General features: G+C 39.3%; 1 protein-coding gene across 7 annotated transcripts in view; it reads left to right on the top strand.

Moving 5' to 3' along the window:
* TUSC1 (tumor suppressor candidate 1) overlaps window positions 1-13,292 on the top strand; it is a 53,073-nt gene continuing 39,781 nt past the window's right edge. For 6 of the 7 annotated variants that reach the window (XR_012053277.1, XR_005978080.2, XR_012053279.1 and 3 more), the window contains exon 1: window positions 1-957. Coding sequence is in view for 1 of the 7 variants with exons in the window: in XM_012577524.5 (XP_012432978.2) it covers window positions 34-618 (585 nt within the window). In the remaining 6 variants the exon portion in view is untranslated. Of the gene's footprint in view, window positions 1,251-13,292 lie in introns of those variants that run through there. The other variant, XM_012577524.5, reaches the window with a different exon arrangement.

The following is a 13,292-nucleotide window of genomic DNA, read 5'->3' as shown; positions in this document are numbered from 1 at the left end:
CGGCTGCGGGCCGCGGCGGCGGGCGCGGCACGGATGAGGCGCATGCGCGCCGTGGGCGGGCGCTGGGGCAGCGGCGCGGTGCGGGGGGTGCGGGGGGGGCGGGCGGTGCTCGGTGGTGCTGCCGCCGGGAGCGGCGGGCGCGGCGGGGCCGCGGAGGCGACCGAGGCGGGCGGCGGGCGGCGGGGCTGGCGGGGCGAGTCGCGGGGCTCGCCGCAGCAGCTGGCGGAGCGGTACGCGGACTTGGCGGCCAGCCACAGCGAGGCGCTGCGACAGCGGGAGGAGCGCGAGTGGCACAACGCGCGGCTGCGCCAGGAGAACGCGCGGCTGCGACTGGAGAATCGCCGCTTGCGCCGCGAGAACCGCTGCCTCTTCCGACAGGCCCTACTGGGGCCCGGCCCCGACAAGCCCCCCGCCGACCCGGGCGAGGAGGCGGAGGCCCTGCGCACCCAGCTGGGGCGGCTGCAGGAGAAGCACCGCCGGGCCTTGCGGCATCTGCGGCGCTGCCGGGCCGCCGGCGGGCCCGAGGCCTCGAGAGCCGAAGAAGGAGAGCTGGAAGAGCTGCTGCTGGAGGAGGACGAGCAGCCGCTGGATAAGAAGAGCCTGGTGCCGGCCGTGTAGGCGGCCCCGGTGGGGGCGGTGCCTGCTGGTGCTTCGGGCCTTCCCCTCCGCTGCGGGCTAGGGGTGGGTTACGCCCTCTTTGCTCCCGGCTGTGACCCTGTACGGCGCGGGGACTGCCTCAGCTCCCTCAAACGAAACGGACCCTTTCCACCAAAAGCGTGGAGTTGTTCCGGTTTGTTAATCCTTTTCCCAGATGTATACTCAGTTGATGTGGGAAGCTGGGGCGTAGAGCACAAGAGGAATCTCTCAGAGCGGATGTTTGGGAGAAAAGAACCGCGCTTAACAAAACACTTGGTCTCATGGCATCCCACAGCGCTGAACTGTGCCTCCTCTAGAGCTGTGAGTCACTGTTTTTCTCTTGGGTTAGCGACTGTCATGTAGGCTTCAAGAGCCATGGAGACTGACTAGTGCTTAGTAGTTGGTGCATGTTAGGAAGAGGAGTGGAGGAAGCTTGAAAGGTTTTGTCAGTGCCCCAGTAAAAGTTGGTGGTCGTTTGAGCTATGAATTGCGTTGGGCACTTACTACAGAACACTATTTGTATTTGTAATGCGTTTGTTCACCCTCACATGAATACTGAATTTCACGTTTTCACATAAAACTGCAGCTACTAAATAAACTTAAGATACACCAGGTGATTGTCTGAACTGTGAATTTTTAACAGGGACTTTGTGAAACTGTTGGTGAAGCGCCCTTCAGGTCACTACACTGTGCCTTCTCAAAGCCCAAAGAAATTATTTTTTTTATTACTGTACCTTCTTAGTCGTCTACTGTTTGGAAGGAAATTAGTTACTGTTCAGACCTAGAAACATTTGCTAGAAAATTTGCTGGTTGATAGAAATCTTTTTGAAGAACAGAGGCAGAGCTTGGTTTTGTAATGTTCCTTATTTTTTATGTCATTTAAAGGCTGGCTTATACCTTCAGGTTTGAGATTGGTTTCTTAAAGCTTTAAAAGCCAAGGTCTGTTTCAGTTCAAGTTGAAACTCATGTGAAAAGGTGAAATTCCATCATTTTCTGTAAGTATTTTTGAAAATACAACTACTGAAAAGAGCCATTACTTTCATATAATGTCAACATAACCCTCTAATCATAAATGCCACTGGTGCTTGTTAAGTGCATGAATCTGCAGGTTCAAGTGTGGTCTCAAAATGGAAAAACAATTTGGTACAGTGCAGTCAATACCTCCTTGGTAGAAAAGTGCGGGTGGTGATTTCTGGTTGTGATGTTTGTTTTATAAACTTAATAATTCTCAAAAATAATAGTTAAGTGCTCAAGAACTACAGTACCTACAATACCATCAGGATTATCTTGCTCTAATAGCAGTTTCCAGTAAAGTATGAATACCCAAATGATGAAAATAATCTGTCAAAATAGGACAAGACAGGACTCTATTAAGATAGAATGCTAGAAATGGGTAACTATGTCAGGCATCCTTTTCAACAGGTGCAGGTGTTGGTGCATTAAAAGAGGAGAGATCCTGGACTTCCCTAATAGGATATGTAATTATTCTTAACTAAACTCCTGTGACACTTGAATTAAGTGGATGTTTTTTTGCAAGAGTACTAAGTTCTCTGGAAGCTTGTATAAAGGATTCTTTATATATATCTTGACAGATAAATTATAAAATAAACCTGCAGATTACAGAGAGGAAAAAGTGTTTCAGTAGAATTCAAATTAATATCAAAAGCCAGAGAAAAAATTTAGAGTATTTCCTCAAATTGTTGCTTCCTCATGGACTGCAGTAAATAATCCCTTTATTCAGTCAAGCTGCAGAAATTTCATTTAACCATTTGCCTGATCTGGTTATTGTGAGTTTGGTTTTGAGAACAAAATCCAGATTTAGGGGAGGCCTGTAATGAGATGGTACAAAAAGTATATTTCACTAGTGTCCCCTACATTATGACTCGTGGGCATTCCTTCATTGCACACTTGTGTGATCCTTGTCCACAGGAAGTTACATATATTGAGACTTACAGGAGGAGTAAATATCCTTTGGGCTGTAACTGTTGGAGCATCCCATCTGGATTTGTCTATGCAGCTAGTTCTAACAGTTAGTAGCTTGATATCACAGGTCCGTTCAGCCAAAACCCTTAAAGCTGATGGTTGGTAGAAAACACTGAGTTTGGAATTGTTTGATATACTATAGCATCTATACATCTGAAGTGCTGGGAGAGGTGGTACTACATTTGAATTAAAAGCTTTTACCTTTTTACTCTACTTTTGGTTAAGGGATTTTTTCTTTTCTGGTGTTCTGCTTTGTGTCCAATGAGCAGTCAAATCTTGATGATCCAAACCGCACTTCTTACTCCCAAATTTTGTCTTTGATTCTCTTTATCACCTTCTGGACTACAACAGGTATTTGTCCTCTTTTTTTTTTTTTTTTTTTTTTTTTTTGTTTTTGTTTGTTTGTTTGTTAGTTTCTGTGGTAGTGTCTCCAAGTTTCCATGTCTTGCAGTGTTGAATCTTTCTTCCTCTGGCCTGAGTGAATGTGGCATCACTGGATTTGGAAGAGAGTGGCTTACAAACAAAATTGGTATTTTGTACAATTGGTACAATACACCAAAAAAACAGAACGCAGAACTATGCCATCTTGTTATCCTTTTGTTTTATAATTTCAATTCTTTGCTTCAAAAATTTTTTAAATTGTATACTGGTCATTTTCAAACTTACAGGTTTTTTCATGTTTTTTATTCTAGGTTTTATGTATCTATCTCTTTGCATAGTTACCTGAAAAAAGGGAAACAAAATTTTTTATTTTCATTTTGCTAACAGCAAATTTGTGAATACAGGTGGATTTTTCCTATTTTAAATATTTTGCTTATAATTAACTTCTACATGCTGTTTTGTTTTACACTGAACTTCTAACTGAAGGCTCTTTCATTCCCATCCCTGCCTCAACAGTGACAAGGTTATGCTCTTAAGGATCAAACAAAACACACTGAAAGACACACTTAAAATGAAAACATTCAAGCACTTTGTGTGACCTGTCTCTGCAGGATTACTCCCATTACATGGAGAGCTTTTTTCTTTCTTTACCTCTTCTTATTCCTAAAATACTACTGATTCTTTTTTAAAGAATACTGCCTTTAAAAATTGCAGAATTTTCATAGGAGAATTACCATTGTTATCTTCCTGAGAAAAGAAGCTGCCAGGTAATGGAAAGGGAAGGGAGTAACTGAACCTCGGAGTTATAAGGACTAAGCCTTAAACAAAGACAGAATACAGAGTATTAATGAATTTGGAACTAGTCAAAATGTGCCAAGGACTGTGTTTCTTCTCTATAAGCTCTTTTGTGCTTCCTGTAAGCAAAAGTCAAGCCAACCTCAAAAGAAGCAGTATCTGATTTTCTGGACAGTTTCTCTGTTAGGATGTAGCTGGGGCTCTGTTTATCTGAAATAATACTTGACAGCTGCATCCCCCAAGCACACACTCCAATACAACATCCCAAAATGGGTGAAGCATGTATAACAAAATGAAACTTAAAGCAAGACAGCCAGAGTCAGAGTAAATCTCTGTTTCATTGAGTTCTTTCTTGACTGAAAGATGTAGACTGTCTCTTAGTAACTTACAGAGAAACCAGCAGGTCTAGTGGGGAATATAGTGCCATTCTTTGCCTTTTTATTTTTTTTTTAACATTGATTTTGAACAGCGCATCAGAAAAAAGGATGACAGAATCAATAAAATTTGAGATGCTCTCGTAATGTGGGTTTAACTTCATAGTAACTACTCTAATCAAAGGCAGGAAACCCTTTGTGGTATTTTGACATCTACATCTATCACGTGGATATGGCTTTTATTGAGCTAAATTAACAACTTTACTCAAATAATTAAAATCTAGCTGCCCAAAATGTCAAAGTAGTTTAACACTTCATACAGGTTGGTTTTTTGTTAGAGGATGGGTTGAATTCAGGTTTATATTTGGGGTTTGGGTGTTTTGCTCAGTATTGTTTGTTTCTTTCCCCACAAATAGAAACATAATAATATATAAAAATATATTATTAGACAACAAAATCTTCCCATTATTTTTCAGTGTTTAAAATATTAATGCATACTCTCTTTTATTGACATATATAAATTTACAGAGGCAAGCAGAAGCAAAAATGTTGTAGCCTTCCACTTCATTGATAGTAATGAAGTGAAAGGTTACAACAAATCTATTTTTTATTCCTTGAGGAAGTGTTCAGTCTTAGCTGTAGTCTTTTCCTTACAATTCTGTCTTGTTCATTATATAAAGAAATTATAATGAAATATAAATTTTTTAAAAAATTATATGTATGGACATTATATTAAAAATGCATTTAAATCTTCTGGGGCCATCTATAAATTTGATAACAATTACTTTAAAACATGCATATGAACAGAATGACTCAGTGTCAGTGCTATATTTTATATACATTCTATTGTTCCTTTGAGACCTAATTTAAGTTTCATTAAGTTTTGCACTCTGAAGGAGTCCTTTGTCCACTGTGCTCATCTCCTTGAATGTGCTAGGATCTTGCAGTGCTATAGCTATAGCACTGCAATATATAGCTATATCCATTATATAGCTATATATAATGAATATATATGTATATATAGAATATATATATAATATATGTAGCTATATATAATGAATGTATAGCCATATTCATTATAGAGAATAATGAAATAAAATAAATGTCTTTATTTGATAAACTAACACCATTCAGAATAGTTTAATTTGGCTACTTTCTCACCAAGGCAGTAATCTGTTACTCTTCCCTTTCCATCTATATTCAGCTTCCACTTTTATGTTCAGCTCAGTAAGGATACTTGCATGATGCATAGAAACCCTCTGTTCCAAAGTTGCAAGTGATTTAAAGTAGTGGTTTAAAGCTGGATTTTTAGTGTTCACAAATCAATAAGGTCTTTCCTGTATATTTTTAAGGGATAACTGGTATCTGCATTGTAATAGTAGGAAGTTTAGGTGTAGCTGCACTTGAAATAACATTCGGTAAAATATCCAAATTGCATTTACTGCCACATCACTTCAAAAATCCTGTATCATTCAGAGAATAATAGCACCATCTGATTAAAAGCTTGTTGGAGTGTGTTTTAAGTTTCCCCCCAGGTATGGTTGCTCCCTGTCCCCCTCTTTTTGTAAAATGGTCCAGCCTTCCTTCTCCTCCCTCCTCCGTCTGCCTGTCATTCCTCCCTCCACCCAGTTCATTGTATTCTTGCTGAGTTATCCTCTCCAGCCACACCCTGTAGCCTGCCTGTCTCTCAGAGACCTCTCCCTTCCATCTAGAAAGTTCCATCCAGGGCCTCGAGTGATAAGCTGGTCCCCGGGGTCCCCTCCCTCCCTCCTACCTCATTGGAAGTTCCCCTGCGTGTTACCCCTGTTACCACCCCCAGGTGTTATCCCATTGGTTGGCTGCTGTTTCCTCCCCTTGTTACCACCCCCCTTTAAGAAGCAGGGCACACAGTGCCCGTTGCCTTTTGGAGCTTATCTTCTTTGAGCCAGTAAGCTTGGAATTCAGATACCCCCAGAAGGATGGCTCCTTGCTTTTGTCAGAATCGCTCTGCATGTCTTTCAGTCTGGTGGCTTTGACTTCCCACAGGCCATACCTCGTGCCCACAGCGGCATGTGAGAGTGGCCTTTGCTGCCACAGTGCTACAGGTTCTGACCTAGCCAAGACGTGTCAATCTAGCAACAGCCTTAGTGGCTCCGTGGTAGAATTCTCACCTGCCATGCTGGCAGCCTGGGTTTGAATCCTGGCAAAGCCACTAGTGCTAGCAAGGCTTAGGAAGGCACTTTTAAAAAGGGCTTGCAGCCACTCTTATTTCACAATTTTCAGAATTGTGTCTCTGTGGGCATTTATTATTTTTTCATGTTGAAGACAGTCAAACCATTCTGTTTAGCTATAGAAAGCCTCAATCCCAGCTGAGGCTTTGATAACCTATAATTTAGAATTTTATTTTTGCTTTTCCTTCAGAAGCGAAGGATTTTTTTTAAATTATCAAAAATCTTGCTTTTACACTTCCAAGGAGTTTTGATGCACTGCACTGGTGAGGAAGAAATGTTTCAGGGTGGGTGCTGTAAAACAGTTCAAAATCAGAGCAGTGTACTTGAAATGTTTTCCCAAAGACTTTTAAAGTCCATAAGATGCAAAAAAAGCAGAAGTTTTCAAAGAAATCTTATGGGAGATGTTGGGGATTTTTGGATTTAATTTTTTTTTTGTGATGTAAGAACTATAATTTTAGCAAGAGTTAAATATTGTATTACTCTGCATGATAAACATGAGTGACTATCTACTCTCATGCTCAGGCACATAAAATCTAAAATAAGGCACTAAAAAGCACCACTGATGCTCAGAAATTTAAGTGTAATTTTTTAATTATCTCAAGCACATCCAGAAGGCTCTCTATTTGGAGCCTTGTTTTACTTTTTAAGTTTCTGGTTATTGTGAAAATAGTTGTAAAACTGAGTTAACTCAGTAAAATACTGAGTCTTGTATTCCAGCACTGAAGAGGGCACTAGCAATTGGAGGAGCATGCACAAAAAGCTGCTAATCTCCTGGATATGCATAGGTGTGCTTGGCTAAATTTTAATAGTCTTTGTCTTGGAGAACATGAGAAAGGGGACAAAGAAGGAGGCTTCAGGTGTCAGTCAGTGTTGCTGGCCTTGTCTTGGTACCAGAGAAGCTTTTGTTTGTATTCTGCCTGATAGAGTTTTATTTCAGCTTTTAGCTGAAGAAGCTTTTGTGCCCTAAGAAGATGTTCCTCTGTCTCCTCAGTAGCTGCTGCTCAGGGCAAAATGAAGATTCTTGCAAGATCTCTCTCTGGCCACTTGAGAAACTATAAGAGTGGCTAGAAAAAGACTGAATGTATCCGGTCAAAGAACAGATGGGAGCATTGCTGACCATATGGGCAAGAAGCCCCTGTTGCAGTGAAGATTTCCATGTGAACAATTTTAAGAAAAATGTTAGATTCCACAAAAATAGTAAAGGAAAACCCATTGCAGTGTTGCAGCAAAGTTGCATGCAAGCTTTTCGTTTCCTAAGGAAAAACTCATAAGGACTGAGATACATGCATCTGGCAGTCTAGCGCAAAAAACCATACATGTTTTCTGTCTCCACTCAGTTCTTACATGAATCCTTAGGTGAGATATAAGGCAGAAAATACTATCTTAGAAGTCTGCTTCTCTAGTGGTTTTAGGTTGAAAAGCATTTAATAACTTTTTATACAGGTTTTTTGTGCCTTTTAGGAGCAAGCTGTAAGTGCTGTTTCCATTCCACCCCAGTGAATTATCAAGGCTTTGTCTCCTGGTCTAGGCATCATGAGAAAGTGCACGCAAGTGTATGGTAGAATTTCTGACTCAGTAGCATAGGTGGCATTCTTACTGATCTTCTGTAATTTTTATTTGTACCCATACCCAGAGCCTTGCCCCTCTCTTCCACACAGCACCATCTTGACTTCTCTATTACAGATCTCTAGAGAAGATTCTAATGCACCCTGCAATGCTCTGTTTTCAAGTGGATTGGCACAAAGACTATTTTCAGCTCCATTCAGGACTGCATTTGAAGCTAAATTAATGCCTGTTCTCAGATGCAGGGAACCAGTGGATGCACTCAGCTCTCAAACTACAATCCCATGATTTTTATTTCTGTACTTTATACATTAAATTTTACCAGGAGCCAAAAGTTTTCCCTTTCTGTATGCCAAGCAGCATTATAATCTCAGAGAAATCTAGTATATCATTCTATTAACCCATGCTTACAGCCAAATAGGATTCAAAGTCTTTATGTTTCCCCAAGTGTTAAGCTATTCTGAGCAGCTTGTTCAGTACCAATTCACAAAGCAGTTCTCAGGTGTTAAATGTAAAATATAGGCAAGCTGCCGATCTATTAAGAAAACACAGCTGAAGAGTCTCACACAACAACCTAAAGGTTAGAGAGCTTATTCAATATTTTGGTCCTTGGCATAAAGAAATTCCAGCTCATTATCTCACTTTCTAAGAGCTTCCTTGGCTTTGACAGCGGCAAACTGTGTTTTACAAAGAATTTTTCTCTTCTACACAACAGAAAAATTGAATGCAATGTCTCTGAGACAGAAAGGAAGCATTTTGCTGATCTGCCTAAGTGATTAACTTCCTGTATAACAGAAGTCTCAGTTCAGTAAGAATGAGAGTGCTGGGCTCTCAGACCTTCCTACAGAGAACTACTGCACAGTGATTTCTAATGGTGCTACCTTTTACTTGATATATTTATTTATATATTTTCTTCCCCCACCCCTTGATAATTCCTACCATTAATTCCCTTTTAACAATCCTCTTTTAAAGTATGATGATTTTAATCCATCATTTTTAATTGTAGGGAGTTTTTATTTTGCTTTGCTTTTTAGAACTGCTAAGAAAAGTGGTTCACAACACATATATGTTCAATTGATTCAGAGAATCAACTCAACTTTAGAAGATTTCCACATACTGTGTGGGTATACTGAAAAAATATGGTCATTTTTAGGATAGGAGAGATGTTTCCCTGAGGGGGTTGACTGACAAAGCCTACACACTGATTTTCTTAATATTATTCATAAATAGAGTCTTTACTATCAGCACTGATGCTTCAGAAAGAAAATAAGAAAGATGTTTTTATGAGCTTCTGATGTGGAATGTGAAAATGTGTAATTCTGTCTGTAAGGGAACAAATAGCCAAAATACCATCAATTTGCACTCTTTACAATAAAATGAAATAAAACAGAGACCAGGAAAGCTGCCAGTTTTTCTGTGTAAGACCATGTGGGTTAATGTGTATATGTAGCTTTAACACATTATAAAGCTTGATCATGAACACATGATCTTGAATCTCAGCAATCACTTTATGAACTTACCTAATTTTTTTCCCCTTTAGGCAGAGGTATGAAAGCTTACTTTGTCCTTTTCATTCTATGTCTTTTCAGTGGCATGATTGTTCAGTATATTTATGCAATCTCATACTTCTTTCACTAATATATTTCTTTTCAAAACAGAGATTTTAATAATTTAGATGGCAGCTGTCCAACTAAGAAATTTTTTTTTAGCTACTAGCATGAATTTTTCAAAATTAAATTTGGGTCATGATGCAGCTTACTAGGAACTTCATTTAACTGAATCTGTGAGGGTTGTGTGGTTGCAACCTTATGACAGTTGCAAACTTCAGTGATGCTTGGTCACTAGAAAATTTGTCAGACATGCATTTATAATAATCTTCTATAGACTGAAAGGCATCCAGAGACAATGGTGGAGTTCAAGACAAAAGATTTCATAGATGAATATCTCATTATTCTATGCATCCCACTTGGAGAGTCACTGAGTGATTTCCTTTGCCCCCAAGGATGCTGGAGATGGCACATTCTCTTTTTAGTGTGATTTGATTAATTTTCTAGGGATTAGATTGTGTTTAAGGCTTTATGTCTGTATGTATACTCTACTCCAGATTGGGATTTTTTGCTTTTCTTCTATTTCTTTTCCTTCCTTCTATGCACCTATTGCTGACTATTGATCTAAACCTGTGGATTTAAAGTGACAAAGCTGCATGAGCTGCACTTGCCTTAAATGTGTCTTAAGGCTAAGAACTGTAAAGGAATGCCATTTCTTAGTGTCTGGGTAAGTCTTTGTATGTTACAGCAAAAAAGCAGAGATCAGGGATTCCAGATAACAGGTTCCCCGTAATCTATTTTTGTGGTAGGCATCAAGTTTCAATTAACCTTTAAAAATTATTATATAAAATATGCAAAATAATTTAACACATTTTACAGATTGATGTATTTAATTTTCCTGTGCTTTTAACCTGTATTCAGCTACAAAATTGATGTGCATGGCTGCCAATCCAGTCCAGATAGATGTTCCTAATTCTGTTGCCAATTTCATTCCTTACTGAAAAATGGTCCTTAAATAGCCTCTATGTGAAGATTTGTTGCCATAATGGAAATGCAGTATTCCTTTCACAGCTGTGGTAGCACTCTCTAACCATAGAAGCTGAAACTTACACATCCTTAACATTAAACTGTTGTTTTTCTAATTGCTAAATGATGTATCTCATCTGGTTCCAAGGACTTGTGTACCTTCAGGTTCCTTAGATGGATTTGGACTTTCTCCTCTCCTAGAGCGTATCATTCTACATTCTCCCAGTCTCTGTCTTTGCCTTCAGCAAATTAATAAATCTACTTTACCAGTGTTGGCATTCTTTTTAAATTTGTTTGACTAAAATAGTGATGGGTATTACTGGTTAAGAGAAGAAGAGCACTCATGGTGGAATCATATATTTAGTAAAATGCCGATCCTTAACAGACAAAAATGTAAGAGACAGTCCATATCCCTGAATTTGGTGACAAGTTCTGTTGGTATTTCTGTGAAAAACTGGTACAGTTTTAAGTAACCAAATCAAAAGCAAGGTAATAGTTCTGCATTTTCTCAGATAGGAATCCCATGTCTTTTGTGTTTTCCATAATGATGAGTTCTGTTATTTTTCTTCATGCTTCTAACAAATAGCTCTATCTTAACTGATTTGGAAATAGTTTGCCTGAAAATCTCACCTGTTCAGTTCTACAGAACATGCATATTTTTATTTTGTTTCGTTAATAAAAATACCTAATCACCATTCAAATGCTCCCCACATTTTAGCATCCTGGAAATTACACTGGATTTGTAATTAAACACATTTTCATGGTATGTATTACAAGTGAAAACTCTGTATCAGAAGCAATAATAGTATTTTTCCCATTATATTTTTTCACTGAGCTTAGGTCTACCTTGCAAGAGCATGGCTATAAAGTCAATCTGAATTAACACTCTGTAGCACTAAGTAGCCAATGGGTTTGGGAAAAATTATAACGGATCATCAAATTCAGTGTGGTAGTTCTTCCATGACACTTGATAAACTTTTAGCTGTCATTGTTTCAGAGAGTTTTGAATTGATTGTAGAGTATGAGAAAAGTTATATTGAAGGGATAGAAGAATAAACAGTGCAGGAAAAAAACGAAGACACAGAGGAATCAGTCGACAAGTTATAACTTGTTGAACCATGTAGAGTAATTTCTCATGGAACAAGGGCATGATATCCTTGATGTTATTTCTTTGCAGGAACTGGGCAACCCTGGCCTACAGATGACAGAGATACTTGAGTTACTTTAGAAGTATTTAGGACATCCTTGAAAAGACAATAAGTTTTGTACAAACACAATAGTCAATGCTGGATGCTGAAAACTGTCACGTACTATAACCTGATCAGACGCTTGTAGTATAACAGCCAACCAATAAGCGATCTGTGTATGTAATCATATTATGTTAGCCAATGAGTGTTAATTAGCTATTGTATTATGTAAGGCAATAATGTATAAAACATGAATAAATTAGACAATAAAGGAGGACGACATCTAGCCATATTGGTTTGAATGTCATTACTCTGGCCGGCTCTCTGTGGGACCCTCTTCAGAACCATTTATAGCACAAAATGTAAAGAAACTAGTGAAATTACAGACTGGAGCTTGAGGAGGATGTTCAGGTAAGGAGATGAAAAGGGAGAATGAGTACAAAGGAGTAGTTAAATTTAAAAAATGTGAGCAGTATTAAAATGTAAAATGTTATAAGTAGTGGAAAATTTTGAGGCAAGGTAACATCTCAAAAAAAAGTTAGTGGAGAAAGCTGCAAGATATATATATTTTTTTCTATTAAGTAAATGAAGTGCTATAACTTGATATAGAAAAAAAATACCAAAGTGTGTGAAATGACCCATTTGATTGACACAGTGTTACATTACCGTCTTACTTGTTCTGCAAGGCTGCTGAAAGGGCTTTCTGTGATTCGAGCTGGACACAACTATGCTGAAATCTGAATATGTAGGCTGATAATCTTAATAAATAACTTCTACCAGGAACAGTCCTATGGAAGTCGGCAGAGATAATTGTGGAATGAGGCTCTGTATTGTGTGAGAATAATGCAGTCTGACTTGGTAATCTGAAAAATTTATGGTGACTGTAGCAGAACAGCCAAATCAGTATGGAACCAAAGATTATTTCCAAGAAATTCAGTTGTCATCGGTGACAAAGTAGGTAATCTAGATAGTTACTGTGAACATGACAGCTGTAATAAATGACTAAATATATGCTTAACTGTTGTTTATACATGCAATCATGCTTTACAGCGATAGAAATCTCATCACTGTAAATCCTGAGTCAGGGTGCATGTGTGAAAGAAGAGGACTGAAAACTGCACTTAATAAAATGCAGAAATGACTATTTGCTTGCCTCAGCAGGCTGAGGGTGGCTGTGCCACAGCACCCACATCTCCTTCTCTAATCTCAGACCTTACCTCATGGGGGATCACCAGCAGGGGACCAGGCTGCAAGTCACAGGAGGCACACTTTGCTTCTGGGTGAGAGAGACATTGAGTGTGTCATATTGTCATGGGCATTGTGCACATATCCAGCAGGAGTTGGTATGGGGCAGAGAAGGTGCCAAGAGCTAGCTGCAGTTCTGGGCATTCAGCCAGCTCTGTGTTAGCCCATTTCCATTTGAGCAGTGGATATTCCTATGACTGCTCATGGCAGGAATAAGCCAGCAGCTAATAAGGGTAGTGGTACATTCTTGCTGAGAAATAGCAAATGGTGAGGAATTTTGCAATGAAGGGTTTTCCTGGCAGGTCCATTTGTGAGCAAGCTCTGGTATGCTGGGCATTTCCATGG

This window comes from Taeniopygia guttata, chromosome Z, assembly GCF_048771995.1.
Source record: "Taeniopygia guttata chromosome Z, bTaeGut7.mat, whole genome shotgun sequence".
Classification (NCBI taxonomy): Eukaryota; Metazoa; Chordata; class Aves; order Passeriformes; family Estrildidae; genus Taeniopygia; species Taeniopygia guttata.
The sequence above is the reverse complement of the archived record's forward strand: the minus strand, read 5'-3'. Positions and strand labels throughout refer to the sequence as shown.